The sequence below is a fragment of the Mastacembelus armatus genome, chromosome 1, assembly GCF_900324485.2.
Source record: "Mastacembelus armatus chromosome 1, fMasArm1.2, whole genome shotgun sequence".
Lineage (NCBI taxonomy): Eukaryota > Metazoa > Chordata > Actinopteri > Synbranchiformes > Mastacembelidae > Mastacembelus > Mastacembelus armatus.
In genome coordinates, this window is record NC_046633.1 from 14,678,883 (window position 1) to 14,700,972 (window position 22,090).

Below are 22,090 nucleotides of genomic sequence, written 5' to 3' on the forward strand. Positions count from 1 at the left end.
TGTATGACTCTGTGTGTCTGTATTTATTCTTATAACTTAATGGTTCTTATCTGAAATCATTATGTTGAAACATAATTCATATTTTTGTATCAGTGGATCAGATTTGTACATATTTATTTATACATCATCTCAGCCCCTTGGAGGTATACTATGATGTGGAATAACAGTAAGAGGGGCTGTGAGGTCTGCTCAGTACTACAGTACAGTACATCTTCCAGAGGGTCGAGGAAAGACATCAAAGTAATTGAGAGACATTCAGCACCAGACTGTGGGACATGGAATAGACTGTAGTTGAGTTCAAATGTCTGCGTAATGGGAAATGGCTTCGGCTTCTTGGTTTTATCTCTTTAATATTCAAGTACGAGCAAACTGTACAACTGCATGCAACATACAAGCGGCCCTACAGTATGTGGAACTAACACACGTATCTAGATCAGTATCTTTTTTCTGTATCTGTTTCGTTTTACAAAAATGTGCATGCAGCTTGGAACTGGTTCCAGTCATGCTAGCCCCGCCTCTTTCCTGGTGGGAGGAGTCTGCGGGTTGAACTGAGGATGAGCGTTAATGTTGGTGACCTGATGGATCTGACTGGTCTGACTGGTTACGTTCACATTCACAGAGATGCACAAGGTAAATCGTGAGAGATTCTTCTTTTCTTTGTTTCCTAATATCTAGACAAAGAAATGAAATGAACCAGTGACAAGATTGTTGCTTTTTTTCTTTTTTCAACTACATTTTTTTTCAAAAATCTAAACTTTTTTGTTATATAAAAAAAAAAAACCAAGCTCTTGTTCTTGTGCTTAAATTTCAAAAGAATGTAAACTAAGGGTTGGATATAAACCTTAAACGTGCTGGGGTGATCTAATCCTCTCCCCAAAGAATACGAAAAAATGAGACGGTTCTATCTTGCTGTTGTGTAGGTGAACAAAGATTAATCTTTTTTTCTCTGTGATATTGTATCCTTGTGATATTTCAAAGTGACATAAATTTTATTTGTTGGTCAACCTCCTGGTAGGCTGAATATACATCTATAGTAAGAAGGCTGGAGCGGAAGATTGCCAGTGGTGGAACAAGCAACGCTGCACGTTAATCGCACTGCCAAGTGTTAAAATCTAAGCTGTCATCATCAACAGTCCCGCCCTGCCCACCTACATAACACCTGCAGACATTTAATAGTTTTATATCCCTTTTTATCTCTTGTGTTTTGTTTTTTTTCTCTCCATGCACACCACACTGACAACATTATCATGAGCATTTTACGCATTTAAAAACATTTTGTGCCAATAGAAACAAATGAAATGAACAACAAAGCAAACATGCTAAAACAGTGTGGCTTCAGAGCAGCCATGGTAAACATACTGAAAATAGAAACTTTCGACAGGGAGAGGGACCAATGACGCGGCTCCAATGTCTAGGCACCAGAAGAAGGCCCTGTGATCCAGACTTAATACCCATGGAGGGGGCAACCTGCCTGGGGGCAGGAATGCTGGCAGTCTGTTGGGGTTCTGGAGTAGGCTCCTGCAGAGAGGACTGTGCCACCTGCAGGTGTGGAGTGTGATTACCTCTGTCTTGAGTCCATACATTCCAATGCTAATATACATTTCTTCATTATCGTTGATTCACTTAAAAACCACCCTGCTTCATTTTGATTCTCTGACATTTTTTTCTTCTCCCGTCTCGAGAGCAATTGCTTGTTGTCTGTCAACAGCCCTGTTTCTTCAGCATATATATAGAAAACCTACAAGATTTTTTTCTTTGAATGGATATGAAACACCAAAATGTAGCGCTCATTGCAACAGACAAAATTAACAGGACGGGAGTGATTGTCAGATCCCAACAAAGCTTTCTCGTTAGGGACTGTTTCTGATTGTTGTTGTTACGTATATTTGCCATTTATTGTGTTTCTCTCTACGGTACGTTTCATGAGGTTGTTACCCGCCATGCGGTGTAGAGCTATTGGTCCACTAGGATCGGACCCCTGGAGGTCCAGAGGAGCTGTCAAGTGACGACTGGGAAGCTCGCCGTGTTAGTGAGGCAAGTGTTGGGTCCACCAAGGATGACGGTGGGAACAACTTGTACCAACCAATGACTGTGCTGGATAAGTCCAGTTCCTCTAGTAGGATTTGTGCAACTCCCATGAAGCTTTTGTGGTCCATACGGCCATAGTCTCCCCAGACAATCACCTGAAGGAAAATCATTTTCTGTCAAATTACACAGCTCTAGTTCCTTCTGTGGAAACATATATTACCACTTGGAAAATTTTAACCTTGTGATTAAAAAATAAATTTCCTTCTAACCTGTAAAACTTTACCCTGTGGGCTTTCCTCGAAAAGCAGTGCTTGCTGGTACAATGGGTCAAGTGTTTTCCGTGCAATCTTGGTTTTCTTTTTGGCTACGTATGCTCCATTATTCAGCAGATAGACCTTGACGTATGGAGCTAAAGGCAGAAGCAAAGCAATAAAAAAGCCATTAGTGAGGAACACAGTGTATCATCAAAACACAGATCTCACAGATGGCTGTCTTCTTGGGAAGCAAACTCACAAGCAAGATTTGGTTGAGTGCATGAACTAGATTACAATGGATGTAGGGATGGATTAGTTGGTAGTCCTTACCAGGGAGAGATTTAGATCCTGGCTTTTGTACAAGCCCTCGGGCTCTGATAACTTCCACCTCCAACTGACCCTTTTTCTCCATCATACCAATCTGGATGTCACCTGGTTAACAGATGAAGATGATCCAACAAGAAAGGATCAATGAGAGTATGTACTGCTGAGCTGAGAGTGCTGGAAACTCAAACAAAATTGGTCAAAATTTCTGTTAATGTGAACAGTTAAGCAAGTGGAAGATGAAATGATTTCCAAAAGGCGTAAAGTTAAACATGAACCACTCTTTTGCAATATTTTAAGCAATATCAGTGTATTGTTTTTGTTTTCTACAATTTTAGGGTGAAAAAGGGGAAAGCAGCACCCTGCAAAAGAATGGGAACCCCAGGAGACTTGAGCTCTCGGATAACTTTGGCCAAGGTATCAGACCTTAATTAGCCTGTTAGAGTCATGGCTTGTTCACAGTCATCGTTAGGAAAGATCAGGTGATGCAAAGTTCAAAGCTTTATAAATACCCAGACTCCTCTAACCTTGTCCTAACAATCAGCAGCCATGGGTTCCTCTAAGCTTTTGCCTAGCACTCTGAAAATGAAAATGATTGACACCCACAAAGCAGAAGAAGGCTATAGGAAGATAGCAAAGCATTTCCAGGTACCGATTTCCTCAGTTTGGAATTTAATTTAGAAATGTCAGTTAACAGGAACAGTGGAGGTCATGATTAGGTCTAGAAGACCAAGAAAAATATCAGAGAGAACTGCTCGTAGGATTGCTAGAAAAGCAAGTCAGAACCCCCGTTTGATTGCAATTCAACATCTGAATTTTGCAGAAAAATATTTACACAAGCCTGATGTTATTTGGGAAAAAGTCCTGTGGACCAATGGGGTTAAAATAGAACTCTTTGGCCGCAATGAGCAAAGGTATGTTTGGAGAACAAAGAGCACAGAATTTCATGACAAGAACACCAGTTTACATGGGGGTCGATTGTATTGCGGTTGTATTGCAGCCAGTGGCACAGGAAACATTTCAGTGGTAGGGGGAAGAATGGATTCAATTAAATTCCAACAAATTCTCGAAGCAAACATAACACCATCTGTAAAAAAAAAGCTGAAGTTGAAAAGAGGATGGCTTCTACAAATAGATAATGATCCTAAACACACCTCAAAATCCACAGTGGGCTACCTCAAGAGGCACAAGCTGAATGTTTTGCTATCAGACCTCAAAAGAGCAGTGTGTGCAAGACGGCCCAGGAATCTCACAGAACTGGAGACTCTTGGCTGACTACAAAACGCGTTTACAAGCTGTGATACTGTGATAAGGGCTGCTACCAGGTACTAACTATAAAGGGTGCCCAAACTTTTTCCTTTTCTGTTATTTTGAAAATGGAAAAGATGAAAATAAAAAAAATTATTTTGTTTAAAATATAAAGGGAATGTGTCATCTGTAACTTTATGCCTTTTGGAGATCATTTCATCTTCCACTTCCTTAACTGTTCACATTAACAGACATTTTGACCAGGGCTGCCCGAACTTTCGCATTCTACTGTATATAATCCAATATCTTTTCATTTGATAAGACCAACATGTTTCGTACCACACTAAATCAGAGTTATGAAAAAGTACCATGGTTAATATTACGATAACCACTAATTAATCGCAAATACATGTGTAAGACAGTCACAGACAATCACTAATCAATCTATAATCAATACCAACCATATCAAAAACAATACAGAAAACCCTGGAACACCACATTAGAAGTGATCAAGAAAGGCATAGAAACTAATGGTAAATAAATAAACAAAAACAATAAAATGACAAGAACAAAACTATTCCATAAGTAAAATAGACATGATAAATAAAGGAATAAAAAAAACAAATATTAAACAAACAAAAAAGAAAATATAAAAGAATAAAAATGAAATTAAAAATGAAAAGATACATCAGTGTATGAAGACAGTACGGTTGAAACTAATCTTACGAGGACTGTCAAAGTTAATGCAAATATGTTAATGCAATTTCCTTTTAATGCCTCTACTTTACATTTTTTGAGGTGCATAGCATTATTAAGTAATGTTTCATTTAGGTCATTATGCCCATCTGTTGTTGCTTGTTGCTTGCCATGTTGTGCTTTCAGCATATTTTTCAGTCATGCAGTATCCTTGAAGTTAGTCAAGAATAATCTGGACAGTATTTGTCACTGTTTTTGGATTGTTGCAAATATAATCAACATATATTTGCACAAAGCAAGCTTATTTTACCACTCTCATGTTTATAGGAGTATTAAAAACTTAAGAAACCCTTTAAGGTACATTTAACAGATAATGCAATTAATCCAGGGTTAACTATGAACATTGTGATTAATTGCAAAAAAATATTTTCATTGCTTGACAGCATTATTTATAAGAAAACAGAAGATAAAAGACCAGAATCACCTGCATTCGCAGTATCTTACCTATGGCAGGAGTAGCCAGTGTTTGTCTGCCCACTAACTGAGCCGGTCCCAAACCATCGAGGAAATCACTGAATTGACTGCTGGCACCCAGATTCACCCCAGAGAAGATCAAACTAACAGGAAAACACAAAAAATAATAATTAATGAATAAAAACAAAAATCAGTATCACCCGAATTGACATAAAAGACTGAGGTTGTATTGTTTACCTCGATAGCATTTGAGCCTTCAGTGTTCATTTGCTGCCTCCTTTGTTACTAGTCATTATTTACAGCATGAAAACTCAAAAACTGCCCAAGTTACATAATGCACCACTGTAAACAACAGGCCTTAATAGCATTCAGTCAGAGTTTGTGTTGTATCATCACCCCACTGTCCCTGTTTTAAGTGTTTTTAATCAGTGCAATCATTATAATACACTCTGTCAGTAATATAGTGACAGTACTTGTCAGGAGTGATCAGTAACATACAGCCAGAAATGCGTGGGTATAATCCCTCTGAACATGTTAGCAAACAAATCATACTATCACATCTATGTCATTTTGTTTTCGGATAGATGAGCAGTCAAACACTTATATACAGTGGTGTGAAAAGTGTTGGCCCCCTTCCTGATTTCTTACTTTTTTGCATGTTTGTCACACTTTAATGTTTCAGATCATCAAACAAATTTCAATAATAGTCAGCGATAACACGAGTAAACACATCATGCAGTTTTTAAATGAAGGTTTTTATTATTAAGGGAAAACAAAATCCAAAACTACATGGCCCTGTGTTAAAAAGTGTTTACCCCCTGTTAAAACATAACTTAACTGTGGTTTATCACACCTGAATTCAATTCCTCTAGCCACACCCAGGCCTGATTGCTGCCACACCTGTTCGCAATCAAGAAATCACTTAAATAGGACCTGCCTGACAAAGTGAAGTAGACCAAAAGATCCTCAAAAGCTAGACATCATGCCGAGATCCAAAGAAATTCAAAACCAAATGAGAAAGAAAGTAATTGAGATCTATCAGTCTGGAAAATGTTATAAAGCCATTTCTAAAGCTTTGGGACTGCAGCGAACCACAGTGAGAGCCATTATCTACAAATGGTGAAAACATGGAACAGTGGAGAACCTTCCCAGGAGTGGCCCGGCCGACCAAAATTACTCCAAGAGCGCAGCGACGACTCATCCAAGAGGTCACAAAAGACCCCACAACAACATCCAAACAACTCCAGGCCTCACTTGACTCAGTTAAGGTCACTGTTCATGACTCCACCATAAGAAAGAGACTTGGCAAAAATGAGCTGCATGGCAGACTCTGCAACTCTGCAGAAATGAATGGGCCAAAATTCCTCCACAGTGCTGTAACAGACTCATTGCAAGTTATCGCAAATGCTTGATTGCAGTTGTTGCTGCTAAGAGTGGCCCAACCAGTTATTAGGTTTAGGGGGCAAACACTTTTTCACACAGGATCATGTAGTTTTGGATTTTGTTTTCCCTTAATAATAAAAACCTTCATTTAAACATTAATGTGTGACAAACATGCCAAAAAATAAGAAAGGGAGGGGGCCAACACTTTTTCACACCACTGTATGCATAGTACATACTGTTCATATATGTAAATGAATGCAATGTGTAGATGGTTGATGCAGAGCAATCAAAACAGGAGGTCTGTACTTTACTGACTTCCCCTCAGAGTTGTAGCTGTTCATGCTGCCATTGTTGGATTCTCTGCTGGGCTGACGGCTCATGTTCCTGGTCATCTCCACAGCCATGCCCGTCTCTGTGCTCCTCTGAATGGGTGTACCCTTCTCCTTCTTACTCTTCCCCTCTGGATAAAAGAGGAGGGACAGGAAAACCATGAAGATGTAGTCAGACATATTTTTCACCATTACTTACCCAAGAAAGATGGGTAGGGCTGTGGCATGCTCATTCAGTGTAAGGACACATGTATTGGAAAACCGCACTGACAATAACAGGAATATTTAAGCTGACAATGATTTAACAGCAGTCAGGACAAAACAATATTTGCTTCCACTTTCAAAGATATAGATAGAGGAAGTCAAAAATCACGAGGTAGCCCCCAGATACAGTTAGAAACTGTGATCTCTCTTTCGGAAGCAAGGCTAAAGTCACACCCATGTTCTGCTGAATCAAGTACTCAGTAGCAAACAGGAAATTTAAAGAACAAACAAAACAACACTGTGTGGCATCTTGTAAGTATTATATTGTAATTACATCTAAACCCTACAGTCTAAACATCTCCCTTAAGTGTGTTTGCTCTCATCCATTGTGAACATGAAAGATTTTTCAAATTAAGGTTGATGTCTGTGTTGTGTCAACTTCTTTCTCTGGCAGAGAGAGTGAGGAACCCCCTGAGGACCAAATGTCCTCTAATAGTTTTTTATCTCCACTAGAAAGAAGGGGCACACAGCAGTTTGCTTTCATCAGGACTCTTACACCCACCCTGTGGTAAAAGTAGATGGACTCAGCCCAGCCAGTCTGTGTTGTGTGACAGTGAGCTGAGCTATGAGGGGCTCTCAACTGACCACAATGTTCTGAAATGCTCTGAAACCTATTATTTGATTGTGGGGCAGCAGAGGTTTGTCTTTTATAGAACAAAAGGTCACTTGCAATTTGTGGTGCTTCGGTACAGACTGCTCCTCAGGACATATTTCCTCGATATGCAGCGATTGTTTCTATGTGAAACAGTCTCATAATTCTGTGACTGCAGATTCGTGGAGTGCACGGTGTAAGCATGAAGTTTTTTGGGGGATTGAATGTAGCCGTGTGATTTGTGTTGGACCCCTGGTTATGCTCCCGTAGAGAAAATATGGGCTAAAGGCTAAAAATAAGAATCAGACAAAAAAAAAAAAATCTGATTGTACTTTGCTGCTTTGTCAGGAAAACAGGCTGAAGCAGGAATGAAATCATACATACACCAACACTGTCATTACTCACGTGTTTGCATACTGTAATAAACCATCAGCTGTACTGCTTTTTCTGTATGTCCTTTATGAAAGTGCCATAGTTGCCAATTTCAAAACTAACCAAATGCTTATGTATTTGCAAAAAAATTGAATTGTTCATATGTATAATAAGAGCATTTAATGGTAAGGTTGAGGCAAGTTAAGCTTTAGTTAAACTAAGTGTTCATTTTCGGATTGACCTTTTCTAGTTGACAATTAGGCACATCACACCTCACCATTTTAGAGTTGCCATGGCAACTCACCAGGGCCGCTGATTTGTGAAGTGCTGCGGCTGCGACGGTTGCCAACGATGGCCACCACCCGTGCGCTCAGGCTGGACCGCCTCTTCTTGCTGCCACCACCCACCGTGCCCAGCGCCGTGTCTGATTGGCTGCCGTCTGTGCGCTCCTGGGTGTAGATCTCTCCGCTCACACTGGAGCTTTTCAGCATGCTGTGGCCCATCGACGATCGCATCTGCCGACTGGAGAAGGAAGACACTGAGTGACAGGTGTGATGGAGAAGGGATGTTATTAAGTTCTTTGTAACTTGCACTATACTGTACCTTTTTTAGGTGAACAGAAAAGCAGCATAGCTGACATGAAGTGGTGGTCGTAGTTGGAAATTTTCAAACTGACCATAGTTGAACAATGAATTTTAATCAAACATGAATCAAATAATAGATGATATCATTATAAATAATGATGATGACAGAAAAGTGACCTGTACCTATTAGCTAAAACTGATATAGTCCAAATCTTTCTAGAAAAAAAGTTGATTGTTCAACAGTACTTTCAGGTTGAAAAGGGACCAAATAAAAATAAAATCAAATGTTCTAGCTACCCAAAGCTTATGATCATATCATGTATTCAAATTCTTTTCCAGCATGCCATTACACATGGGCAGAAGTTGTACAGGACTTGGTGCTGTCTGCTAGGAGTTTGGAGGAGCTGCTGCATGTCCATCCCCTCCGAAGGGTTCAAGGTGCTACACGAGAGCCCAGCTACACTACCCCTATCACCCATACTCTCCACTCCATGTGGGTCCCTGACTGCCACAGTCCAATGTCCCAGAGTAACAAGGGAACAGTTGGGAAGGGGAAGGGTGGTTAGTGGTCTTTCCTCTACCGGCTGTAGGGGGGTTAGAGAAGGACGGGAAGCAGAGGAGCAGGGTGGGATGGGAGGGTCCAGGTCTTGAGGATGAAAAGTGTCCAAGCAGTCACAACACATGATGCATGCAAGGAGTGATCTAAAGATATGCAGTGATGATTACACACACACACACACACACACACACACACACACACATAACAACATACACAGGCACAGAATGCAAAGACTAAATATTATGATTATGAAAACATCATTTGAAAGGTACATGTAATTCATATAATATTGTTTTAGCTGAAAACCTAGTGATTTGTATATGAAATGCTAGGATGTCCACTGTTTTTAATATTTAATGTCCAACTCCAGCTCAGGATCCTGGTGGATGGATGAGCATGAGCATCGACCTGTGCACAGGATTGTTATTGGCAACGTTTTGTTATCTCTATGTCTTTATTTTGCTGGACCTGAATTAGCTGAAAACTATGCTCTATGAAAAGTACTGGATATTTTTTATAATTTCAAATATGTGTGGAATTTAGCAGGAAGTTTTGTCTGGTTGGTTGAGTTTTATTCTGAAAGGTCAACTGTTTTACAATGTTTTTATCCAACAACCAGTGATATTGATACATGCAAACAAAAGGCAAGGCAGTGAATATGAAGATTAATTTAATTGGCATCTAATGAATTATTGAAATTAACAATGAAAAGTGTATAAAGATACACTGGAGAAAGCATTAGAAGAAGTAAAAAAGCTGTATGTATTCACTCTTCCTTACTCGTTAAACTGGACTGAATCAGATGTGAGAGAAGCCAGTGAATACAGATGTTAATATTCCACCCTGAGTAAAAACTGACCTGAGGCCAGCCATCATCATACATCACTGGATTACTAATTCATACCCCATCTCTAAAAACTGACCCCTTGTCTGAATAATATATAAGCTATATTTCAGAACTTCTAAAAATGACTGGCCACTTTATATAAATGGTCTATGACTCCACTGTCTGCTTTTTTAGAATTCAAACCTGCATTTTCCCAATTTGTCTGATTGTGGCCTTACTAGAAATCAGACACACCCCCTCTGCTTAAGGCCATTTTGAGGAACACTGTTTAACTATCTATCTATTTTCCTGCCACTGCATCCCTGTGATGTAATCTCTCATTCTGCTAACATAAAGACTTTGTTATATGAACAACTGGAAGCGATAACTTAGGAATTTGTAAAGATATCAAAACAATTCTAGTGTATTTTTCCATTTGAAATAAGATGTTAAAGAGTAAGCTAGATCTCCACAGATTTTTAAATTTAAATTAACATGTGGTCATCTGTACTCAGCTGATTGAGCAATGCCCATCAACAGTATGCTACAGAGGTGTGGTAAGTTCACTTAACGCTGCACCCCCAGTTATTTTTCACCTTCAGACTTATAATGTTCAGCCCCAGCTGAAGTTACATTACTTCATGCAATTTATCATCCACAGGCTATATACTATTTTTTAATAAACTTCTCAAGACCTGTAAACCAAATTCAAAATGTAAAGGAATTCACCTTTAATGTGGTTAAACAATACAGTATATGAATAAAAAGTGTGAAGGTATGCTTATGCATTTCCTGTAGGTGTATATGTTTTGTCTATTCTTTCTCTCTCTGCACCTGTCAGCTAGAGGAGATTTTTGGTGTATCTCAGCTGGACTGCATGATGATTCTGAATATATGTAAGAAAGCAAAGATAGTGTTTTGTAACATGTTGATGGCTGACAAACCGCACAATGAGCCCTGGGTGCAAAATGTAATTCAAAATAACTTCTTACAGCCAGATGTGCTTTATGTTAATAAGATTACTGCACAGGAATAATAAGCAGACACACACTATTCTCCAACCAGAGTCCTTACCTTGCTCTAGTCTAAGTAAGACAATGAATCCCTGCACTGCTTTGTACAGTAGCAAGCGAAAAGAAAACAACTTCCCTACAAAGATCAATAAGAAATTTCCCGTAATTGCTGCCATTAAAGGTTTACATCATCATCTTAAACTAACAGGTACTTAGGGATTGTAATATGGGAATCCAGACCTGGATGTACAGTGAGCAGAGCCATCACATTATAGAAAAGTTGGGATTTATCCTATTGCCTTTCATTAATGATGGCCCAACTCTATGCACCATAGTATAGTTTTGCAGTCTCACTGAATGCGTCTGGAAGTCTAGCACTCCTGTCGCATATAAGTCTAGACATCCTGCTCTAAGGCTGGCTGGGCAACATTTGTAGCTCTGGATTCACATGACCACTCTGCCTTTAAAAAAACCTACTTTAAACAAACAATTTTTAAACAATTAAAATTTCTACTATTCCTGTGAGTTGGGCTGTGGACCTACAAAAGGTCAACCCGTATAACCTGATTAAACCCTTGATAAGGAACTATACAGCAGTAAAACTGGGTCATTTTAAACTTTTTTTATTTTACTGTCTCTGAAGCAGCATGTTGTAGGGCCAGTACATAACTGTGGTCAGACATTCTGACCTAGTTTTCACTCATGGAGTTGATACTGGACCACATATATTTGACAGCTCTCAGGAAGGTTTTAATCTTTTTTAATCTAATTGTTCAATTAATAATTATTGAGTCACTGTCTCAGTCAGTCCTTAGTAGTTTGCTTCCTAAAATCCTCACTGACGCTTTACATGTCATAGCTCAAAAATTATTAAATCATTATTGAATCAATTATTAAATTTCAATTCCCTTTTATTCTATAGCAGAAAATCTGAAAACTGTCTGCATTCAACCTCTCCTAAAAAAAGACTTGCATCCATCAAACTTTAGCAACTACAGACCAATTTCGAAACTACCTTCTGTTGCTAAGATGCTTTAAAAAGTTGCAGAAAATTTCTGAAAACATATAGAGGACGCTTCACTGTACATATGTATCTTTATTATTATTTTAAGCTGGAAAACACATTGTAATATGTCTTTGAGGAACACTTATATAAACCTTCTCATCATTCTTGTTATTATTGCTGTTATAAGATGGATGCCATCAACATTAAATTCAACCAATGATCTTTACCTGGACTCCCTTGTGTCTCCTGCTACAGTGTGTCTCCTGCGCTTCAACTCCTCTGAGAAACGTCTCTTTCCTGCTGCCCTCCTCCTCTCCTCCTCTCCATTAACCCCCCATGAGATCCTTCTGTCCTTCTTCTCCTCCTCTAATGATTTGGATCTGTGTTCAGGTGGTTTAGATTTCCACCATCCATTGTATGTATTCAGGTGTGTGTGTGTGTGTGTGTGTGAGTGAGTGTAGATGACAGAAACAGAGCATGCAGAATGACAGAAACATGCATTGGTTGGCATGCAGAAATAAAACAGAAAGACAGACAATGATTAGCATGCATTTAAAAATCCATTTACCCAAACCATTCAGACTTATTTCAAAAAGGTCAGCTGGCTGTGTGTGGATGACTACACGTAGTTAAAAGATGATGATCTGACTGACACTCACATCCCCCTTTACATTTAAACTGCACATACAGTTTGACTGACCAATGAGGACTGACCTGAGTCGTCCCCCGGGTCGTTCTGATTGGATAGACATGTAGCTGGTGCTACTGAGGCGGGAGGCACTGCTGGCCCGGGAGAGGGCTGACACATCGCTCATATCACTGTCTGATGATCTAGCTGACATGTTGTCACTGCTTCGCCTCTGTTCTGCATACATCTATAACAGAGATAAAGAGGTGGAGGAAAAGTAGATGTGTGCATCATTAATCAAATGCAGATGCGGGGTATTTCTCTAAGAATGTCTAAAACAAATGGAAGCTGACCTCCCGTTTGGTTTTGAGGTCACTCTCTGGGTCACGGGAGGTTGGAGGCCGGTAGGAACGTAGTTTCCTCTGCTGCTCTACTGCAAGAGCTGACCCAAAAATGAAAATATAAGAGTAAGATATAACACACAGTCCAAAAAAGTGAAAGGCAGAAATAAAACAAAAACTAGCAAAAGAAAATAACAGAGACACCCGTGTATTCCCATGAAGAGAAAGGAAGTACTGAAGTACTTTCAGGATGCAGGTTCAGGTTTATAACACTAGATGGAGCATAATGTGCACAAAGTGTATAGTACATTAAATGTTTGCATGATGGATGCATGGAGGGTCACACAAAACATCAAAAACTTTAGCAGTCTATTTTTAAACAACTGGGATGTGTATTCCCAGGACTTGGGAATGGTCTTGGAATTGGGTGATAAAGACTGGTTAATAGTTTCACATTTGTGGTCTTAGAGGGTCCTCCGTTCAGCTGTCATAATTGCTAATATAGTAAAAACATTGCTACCCTTACTATATGACTGTTGGATCTGGTCTAAGCCAGGCCAAGCTTGACACTACTTAAGGATAAAAATCTGTTTCTTTCATGTGGTAATAAAATAAATTCAAGTTTTTATATTCTAGTGAAAGAGACACAAAACTATTTAATCACAGGCAGTATTACTGTCACAAGAACTGTTTTTGTTACTAAAGCTTTTACTCAATATTTTATTTTATATGCTCTGTATTTAAACATATAAAAGCCATGTCGCAGTGTCAGTTCTTTAGAGGTGAAATGAATTATTTTCAGAAACAAGCTCTGTATTACAGTGTGCTTTTTGCTAGGTAGATATAAATTAATGGAAATGCAAATAACAGTGTTTACAGTTTTCATCTAGTTAAAACTCATGATGTCACTGACCCCCTTAGAACATACTGTACCTTGCTCTATGCTGCTGCTTTTGGCAGGGAGCTGCGGCAGCTGCCTGCCCCTGCGACCTGATGAGGGAGTCCCCGTTGGAGGAGAGGGGCTGCCATGAGGGTGTGCTCTGACAGACCACAATGTAAAAACACAAGGGGATGAGAAAGGAGATGTAGTAACATTTTTATTTAATTAAATTCATCACTAACTGAGATAAAGTCCAAGACTGAATCACAAACTCTACAAAGTCATGGTCAGCAATGAACATCAAGGGTCAAATTAGGAGAGGAATGAATCAGATTCACCAGTAAAGGTGCAGGAGAAAGTTAAAGTGGCACTGAGTGTGTTTACATACTATATGCATATGCAGCGTAGCAGTTATATCCTTGTTGCTGTATTATACTGTTGCTTAATAACTGATTGTCCCTTGAATTTAACTAACTACTGCCACACTGTATCATATACATGCCCTGTAACCCTGTAAATCCATACCCTGTTGACATCTTACCTCTGAGAATTAATGACTTTTGCTTGAGATATGACATAAATACAGTACTTGTGCATACAGTATTACCAAACTCAGTGTAACAGAGAGGAAATCAGCACACAGAGGCATACAGGCATAGCACTCGCAACAGCATGCACCTGTCGAGTCGAGGTGAGTTTGGGCAAGACCCAACCAGGGTAGTCTGGCCAAAGGGCCTTAATAGGCCCCCTCTCCCCCTACTGCCCCTCAGGATAGAGGTGGGTTGGATACGACTGCCATCAGTAGGCAGGCACCAGGAAATTAAAAGAAATGAAAACATAAAACCATATAAATACAATAAAATCATTAATAATGCAAATAATGCAGTCATTTTCTTTTCAGGGCTCTGTGCATTGCTATTTAAGCAGGTATTGCGGGTGTTATGGTTAAAGTCAAACAACCACACAGAGCTGATGCACTCTGCATCAACACACATACATTTTTTATCATTTTACCTAACCTGGCCAAAAATTTTATTTTAGATTTTGGGATTGTTAAAGAAATAATTTACATTTTGCAAAATATGCTACTATGTCTAACCAGTTTATTGCCAAGGATTAAAGCTAAATATCATAATCATGTCTGTCTTGTAAGTAACAGGATATATCCAACAGCCAATTAGTCTAGCTTAGCATAAAGACAGGAAAAACTGAGACATGCCTACCAGCACCTCAAAAACACTTAGTTGGTAACCTGTTAGTAACCTGTTATATATTGTTTGTTTAAGTGCATTAAACCACATAGACAAATACAATTTATGGTGATTATGTGCCACTGTCTTCAGATAAACTCACCAAAACCAAAATGTAACTATTGAATTTATTAATTTTGCAGCAGTAGCAAATGTTTTTCATTTTCAGACAGATCCAGTCTAAATGGATGCTGCCTCTACTTTCATATTTGACACAGGGTTTTCACAGTAATTCCAATCATGCAAACCACCCACCACAACATTCAACACCTACAAAGTGTCAATACATTGGAAAACAGGTCCTAAAAATCTAATCTGGATTATGATGGGAGGAATTTTTGTTTTCAAGCTATGGCTCAAAGCTACATACTTCAGACCATATCTTCTCTTCACAGAGAAAGGATGACAGTAATGACATTAGATGAGGTGAGTGAGTGAATGAATGATCTTACCTGTCCCCCTCCAGGCTTTTTTTGCTGCCCCTGTGACAGTTTGGACTTGATGAATTGCTACACTGCCTGTTTCAGCAAACAGCAACCACAGTGAGAGGAAGAAAAACAAACATGATATGGAGAATGACAGACCACAGAATGGTAAAACTGAATGCTGACTGATGTAAAAGACTAAAACTCAGACTTTATGGGTTGGTTTTTGTGGTTTGTAAAAGCAATATATAGTAGCTCAGAAATGCACATTTTGCGGACCTTTTTTCTACAGTGTTATAGCAAAGAAAATGCTTTCAAGTCAGAGAAGAAGGGAAATTCAAAACAGGTGCTCAGCACAAAGAGCAGGTGCGCATGATAAGAGGGATTACATAGCCTTAGACCTCAAAATTTACAGGAAAATGGAAAGAAACAGTGCTGATCACAAGGCTGCTATGTTCTACAAAGATCTCTAGGCTGCAGGATAGGCTTTGAAATGTGGGCTCAGGAAGGTATAAGCAGGCAAGCAGAGCTGTAGCACAGCATCTTAAAGAACAGGCACAGCAGAGGGGAGCAGGCAATGGTATACCTGTCTTCCTCAGGGGCAACATGTTCTACTAAGATCCTGGGACTTGGGGGAGTCTTGCTGGGACAAGAGTTGGAGTACCTAGAGGGGCAGAGTGGTGGGAGTTGGAGCACCCCGAGGTGGAAACACCAGGAAAGGTTGTTAAGTGAGTAAAGGGATAGTCACGGCTGTGGAAGTAAATTCGCTTTCATTGCATATCAGTCAAAAGATTTACCTTGACTTGACTTATACTTTTCAAATTATGTCAGGCATTATGAAGACCCACTGAATGAAAATCTAATACAGTCAAAGATATACTGAAACTTCCTTTAGATGGTGCAGTTTATGCCATATTTGGGGAAACGCTCATTTTCCTTTGCGTGAGATGATCAATACAACTGTCATGTTATCTGAATCTCCCCTCCAGGATTAATAAAGTTAAAGTTAACTTATCTTATATCAGTTTGAATATAAAGCAACAGCAAAGAACAGCTATCTTAGTTTAGCAAAAGAAGGCAATAGCTTTCCGGTCTCTAGCTTAGCTAAACTGGAATAATTTTTCCCATAGCAGAATGATGGGACTTCATATTGTTTGGAAATGGTCTTCTAACCCAGATTGATTGGGCAGCAACAATTGCTTCTCTATGACAGTGTTACTATCATTAGGTACATAGCAAACTAGTCTAATATTGTCCTTTTTATTTATTTATACAATATAATCAAATGTACTGTTTTAGTTTCACTATTCTGTCTTGTTATTCGTGTATCTGCTTTCATTTCGATATTCTCTTTTCACACAGACACAACAAACTCTACAAAGTCATGGTCAGCACACAACAACAGCTGACTGCTAATTACCCTTCATGTTTCTTATAGAAGCAGTAAGGGTGTACTTATTTTGTCACACACGCAGCTTCTCCATTTGGCTTTGTTTTTGTTAAATAAAATAATGAGGGTGAAATATGTCATGTGTTGGTCATCTGATGTTGTATTTACGCAAGGTTAAGACCTGGTAAGGACCAGATAATTTTTTGTTATGTCCTGATATGTAAAACCATAGAACTCAGAGAGGCTGAACTTTCTGTGTCACATGACTGTAATTCCTGAATCAAAATGGCACAAAGCAAACCCATCTGGGATCAATGTACTGTAAATCTGTAGGCTCTAACCGTTTTTAATATACCTTTAATACCTAATATACCTTTAATTTTACAGTATGAAGTAGTGAGAGCTAATTCTCTCTTTGAAATGCTAGCCATTTAAAATATTCTCTATTCTAAACTGCAGGTAGATGTTATTTATAAAATGGCAATGGCAAATTCATTCACGTATGAAAGGGATACATGACATGAACTGGAGTGAAGACATGCAGCATCATAATGCTTCATCATGTGGTCCAGAAATTACTGATTTGAAAGCTGAGACTATTTCAGCTGAGTATGTGACTATTCATTCTATATTTGTCTTTCAAATAAAATACCATTGCTATGTCGAAATTAAATTCAATTAAATCATGTACTGTGTTTTTTATACCTGTCTCTGTCAGGGGAGTGAAAGTTGGTGTCTGGTCTCAGACATGTGGTGCTCGCACTCCTCACTCTGTCCAGCGATGGCTGCAGGTCGCTGCACCGCCACGACATGGCAGTAGAGAGAGAATCAGAGATGGAGACAAGATGTACAAGGACAGGATGGAAGCAGAGAGTTTGGAAAATGAGAGTGAAAACAAAAAGGTGATGAGGGGGAGGGGGAAAATACAAGAAAATGAGAAATAATGTTAAAAAAAGAGGCAGAAGGAGAGACAGAGTAAAAGGAAGGCCATCAGACAGTGCAGTAACATGTAATGGCTCTGATGTTGTATCTCCATTTATCATAGCTAGTCATTCCTCATGGCCAGAAGGCTGGTAGGTTGCCATGGGAACCAGGTCTAAGTGGGAGAGAGGATTGCTTCTATGTGTGTGCATGTGTGTCTGTGTGTGAGAAAGAGAATGAGTGAAGAGCAGAGGAGAGCAGTCAGTGCTTTCATCTACTCTCTGCTGCTAACTGTCACAGCTGCATGTTTGACACACCATGCTGCTCTGTGACAACGTTCAGCAGATGGTTGGCTCTGCTAAGAGTTCATAATGACATTGTGCTGTTAGTTGATGGAATAAGACTGGTCATGTTAGTACTACTACATCTGACAGCTACGTTTGATACCGTGGACCATACTATTCTTATTTCTTGTCTCAATACATCTGTGGAAATCCAGAATACAGCTCCTGCCTGGTTTAAATCCTGTTTGTCTAATAGAAGCTGTTCTGTGAACCTTGGTGATGTGTTTTCTTCTCGTGTGGTGTGCTGCAGGGTTCTATTCTTGGCCCTGTCCTAGGTCTCTAAATCTGCTGCCTCTAGGATCAGTTATAGAAAGACACCATCTCTCCTTTCGTTGTTATGCAGATTATTTACAAATCTATCTGCCCTTTGATTAAACTTTTCATGTTAATTTTTAAAGCAATCAATGGTCTAGCTCCTAGTCACCTATTGGATCTTTTAGATTTTTATAGTTATGACAGAACACTTAGGTCATCTAGTCAAATACTCTTAGAGGTTCCTAGGTCGAGATTTATTTACAGAGGCTTTTACCGTCTACTATAGTTATTTTACTTTTTGCTTCTCTCTATATTAATACTAATTACATTGTTATATTTTTAATTTGGGGATTGTAAAGCACTTTGGTGAAACCCTGGTTATTTATATGCGCTATATAATGTTTTCAGGCAAGATCCTATGCATGAATGGAAACAAGGGACTTGGAGATTTCTGTTTGTATAGTGTTTTACCTATGTCAGCACATATTTAAGGCTCCGCTATGTGTTCTGGAATAAAAAAAATAGAAACAAATGTTCTGTGTGGCAAAGGGGATGAGGACGGAGGTAGCAGGTAAAGTTGTGCTCTTACCTAACTGTGACCTCATCAGTGAACCTGAGCACACGGTGTGTAAGGATGCTACGAGGCATGGTGGTGCCCCCTTCCTGCCTGTGGGGCCGTTTTTCCCTTAGGCATGTGGGGAGGGTGGAGCTGTATGCCCAAGCCCCACCCACAGCAGGCAAGAAAGGCAAAGGAAAACAAAAATGACATGCAAATGACAGAAATAAGCAGAGACCAAATAAATGAAGGGGGAAACGCATACTCTGAATAGGCTTCTTGGTTAGATTAGGTTAGACAAAAAAGCAGCATTCACACCATGGTAAAACATAAAATATGGTTTTCTTCTCAACCCCCTACTTTATAGCTCAGAAGGCAGGGAGGAGTCTCAAAAAGTGTAAGACTGGATTGCTTTAGTGTAGAAACTGTATGATGCTGTTGATGACTGGAAACACCACACACAGCACAATAACAAAATGAACACATGAGATCAACTGCATCCTGTCTCTGACTCCAGTGCGACAAAATCATTTTAAGAGTGTATAGATAATCCCTCTTGTCCTCCCTTTGGGTTTTCCCCACACAAACATAGTATATGGGGAGATTACAATGGATTCACAAAATATTCAGACCCCGTTCACCTTTTCGGAGTTCAGGGTTCACTTTTTCAGGTGTTATGTTTCAGCCTGATACTACAATTGTTTAAATTCATTTTTATTCTGAATCTGCACTCAGCTCTGACAAAGTGAAAACAGAATTTTAAGAATGTTTGCAAATTTCTTAAAAAGAAAAAATGAAATATCACATTTACAAAAGTAGACCCTTTGCAACAACATTTGAAAATTAGCTTGGGTGCCTGACTTGAAACCCGTCAAACATCTCTGGAGAGACCTAAAAATGGCTGTCCACCAATGGTCCCCATCCAAACTGACTGAACTTGAGAGAATTTGCAAAGAAGAATGACAGATAATCCCCCAGTCCACTGTGCAAAGCTTGTTGTGGCATACCCCAAAAGACACAAGGCTCTAATTGCTGCCAAATGTGATAAATACGATATTTTAATTTTTTCTTTTTAATAAATTTACAGACATTTCTAAAATTCTGTTTTCACTTTATCATTATGGGCTGCTGAGTGTAGATTAATAAGAAAAAAAGTGAATTTAAACAACTGTATCAGGCTGCAACATAACAAAATTGAAAAAATTGAAAGGGGTCTGAATACTTTGTGAATGCACTGTAATCTCCCCATATACTGTGTGCTGATGCATAATAGATAATCTACACATCCTAAACCACTGAGTTGGCATACAGAGAGGAAACCAAGCTACAGTGGATATTTAACATGTCTGGGAGTGACATAAAAAGGATTAGAGCAGAACAGAGAAATGGAGAAAACTACATATACAGGAGGTCTGTTGGCCTTTGGTTCTGTGACAGAAATGAAACATTGTAAATATGACTGATGATTTTGTCTTTTTAATGCACATTCAGAGCATGTACAGTACTACATATCAATATGCTATAATGTGATCAGCTGCAAATTATGATGCCAGTATCTACATCTGACAAATATATTAAAGGATAATAATTATGGTTTTGTAATGTTTTAGCCCATTAACATCAACTCATATTTTTTTTACATTACTGCCAACCATTTCCACAGCATTCCATAACTTTGACATATTTTTAGAGACGTCATTACTATGAACTACTTCATTCCCACAGAATCCAGATGACTCAAAAGCAGCAATATCACATGCCAAATAGCACTTAAAACAATATCATTACTTTTGCAGATATTTAGTACTAAACTAAATTTTGACAATGTGAAATTTGCCTCAATGATGGCACTAAAGTTAAAGCTCAGGAAATCACCAAAGCTATAAATATTCATTACTAAAAACCATGAGTGCTGACCTCATGGTCATCAGGAATTGGAAGGTATTAATTTTAGATGCCTAAAATCAGTCTGATATGTTTTGAGAATGGCAAGAAGTAATGTACAGAAGAATGATTTAGCGTTTTAGCGATTTAGCGAATGTAAAAGCACTCAAGGATTGTGTAATACAGAGGGAAAAGCAATACACACAATTTAATAGCTAAAGTGGCACCATGACAAAGCAACTTGGCACATACTCCGACCACAGCAAGCACAAGCAGCACACTGGTCTGGGAGACATATGGACTTTTATAGTGTGGAGAGAACAAGTCTGCAACTAAATGGCCCACAAACTCCACAAATGAGTCTGAGAAAGCTGGACAGGCACAAAGAAGGGTAAACAAGAATGCCTTTGAAGCTAAATGCTTACCTGTAAATATCTTTATGGATACCGTTTACTAACAGGGGCATTTTGGGTGGGAGTGTGTTGCTATATCTACCTATGTCCCTGGTTGTATGAGTCAAGATCATGCACATAAAGCAAGACAAAAAAAAAATACATACAAATGCTGTGAGTGAACGGAACAAATGCAAAAAATAAAAGTAATTAATCAAAAGAGCTTTGCCTTCTTTGAGGTCAGCCACTGAGCCGGTCTCTAGTACCCTTACACAGTGATCAGTGTGTTCTGTCTGTTTTGGTGATACAAAATAGCTAAATATTAATTTTTGTATGTGGTAGATCTACTTGATACTGATGTGAATTTTGCGCTCAAGCAGTTGCAGAAAAGCAGACACATACTCAAGATCCATTCAAGATAATTAACAAACTGTATTTGCATTGAAAATATTACCATTATGTGTGTTAGGATGGAGTTGTTAAAGTATAGTGAAGATGGAAATGATGATAAAATGGCACATTTTATTAAAATAAAGCTGAGTGGTGGTTGTCTTTTTTTTTTTTTTTTTTGTCTTTTTACCTGTTTGTGTGCAGGCACTCGGCACTCCCGCCCCGGATAGACCTGTGCATCTCCAGGACCTCACTGTCATTGCCATGACGATGGGTGAACAAATGAAAAACAACCCGAGAAAACAAAACAGAAGGATGGCAACTCAGACAGGTAAAGTGAATTTATGAATGACAGAAATCAGGAAATCATAATTCTGAGATTTCACTTTAATCTGCATTCAACAGCACAGAATGACATGAACTCTGTATGTTAAAATGACTAGTTTCACACTGTTAGTAGTATTAGTTCAGAAATATCACAG

The 22,090-nt window shown here is 38.9% G+C and overlaps 1 protein-coding gene across 2 annotated transcripts in view; it reads right to left on the reverse strand.

Moving 5' to 3' along the window:
* Nucleotides 1-752: 752 nt before the first annotated feature.
* The window catches only part of rims1b (regulating synaptic membrane exocytosis 1b), a 63,470-nt gene continuing 42,132 nt past the window's right edge, over nucleotides 753-22,090 (reverse strand). The window contains exons 16-30 of one of the 2 annotated variants that reach the window (XM_026302606.1): nucleotides 21,799-21,861; nucleotides 18,976-19,095; nucleotides 17,572-17,661; nucleotides 16,063-16,140; nucleotides 15,504-15,569; nucleotides 13,855-13,961; nucleotides 12,934-13,022; nucleotides 12,667-12,827; nucleotides 12,180-12,332; nucleotides 8,269-8,486; nucleotides 6,723-6,867; nucleotides 5,055-5,167; nucleotides 2,613-2,714; nucleotides 2,298-2,437; nucleotides 753-2,183 (exon numbers count right to left, since the gene is read on the reverse strand). In XM_026302606.1, coding sequence (XP_026158391.1) covers nucleotides 1,965-2,183; nucleotides 2,298-2,437; nucleotides 2,613-2,714; nucleotides 5,055-5,167; nucleotides 6,723-6,867; nucleotides 8,269-8,486; nucleotides 12,180-12,332; nucleotides 12,667-12,827; nucleotides 12,934-13,022; nucleotides 13,855-13,961; nucleotides 15,504-15,569; nucleotides 16,063-16,140; nucleotides 17,572-17,661; nucleotides 18,976-19,095; nucleotides 21,799-21,861 — 1,864 coding nt within the window. In that variant the 3' untranslated portion in view covers nucleotides 753-1,964. Of the gene's footprint in view, nucleotides 2,184-2,297; nucleotides 2,438-2,612; nucleotides 2,715-5,054; nucleotides 5,168-6,722; nucleotides 6,868-8,268; nucleotides 8,487-8,608; nucleotides 9,251-12,179; nucleotides 12,333-12,666; nucleotides 12,828-12,933; nucleotides 13,023-13,854; nucleotides 13,962-14,479; nucleotides 14,594-15,503; nucleotides 15,570-16,062; nucleotides 16,141-17,571; nucleotides 17,662-18,975; nucleotides 19,096-21,798; nucleotides 21,862-22,090 lie in introns of those variants that run through there. The other variant, XM_026302605.1, reaches the window with a different exon arrangement.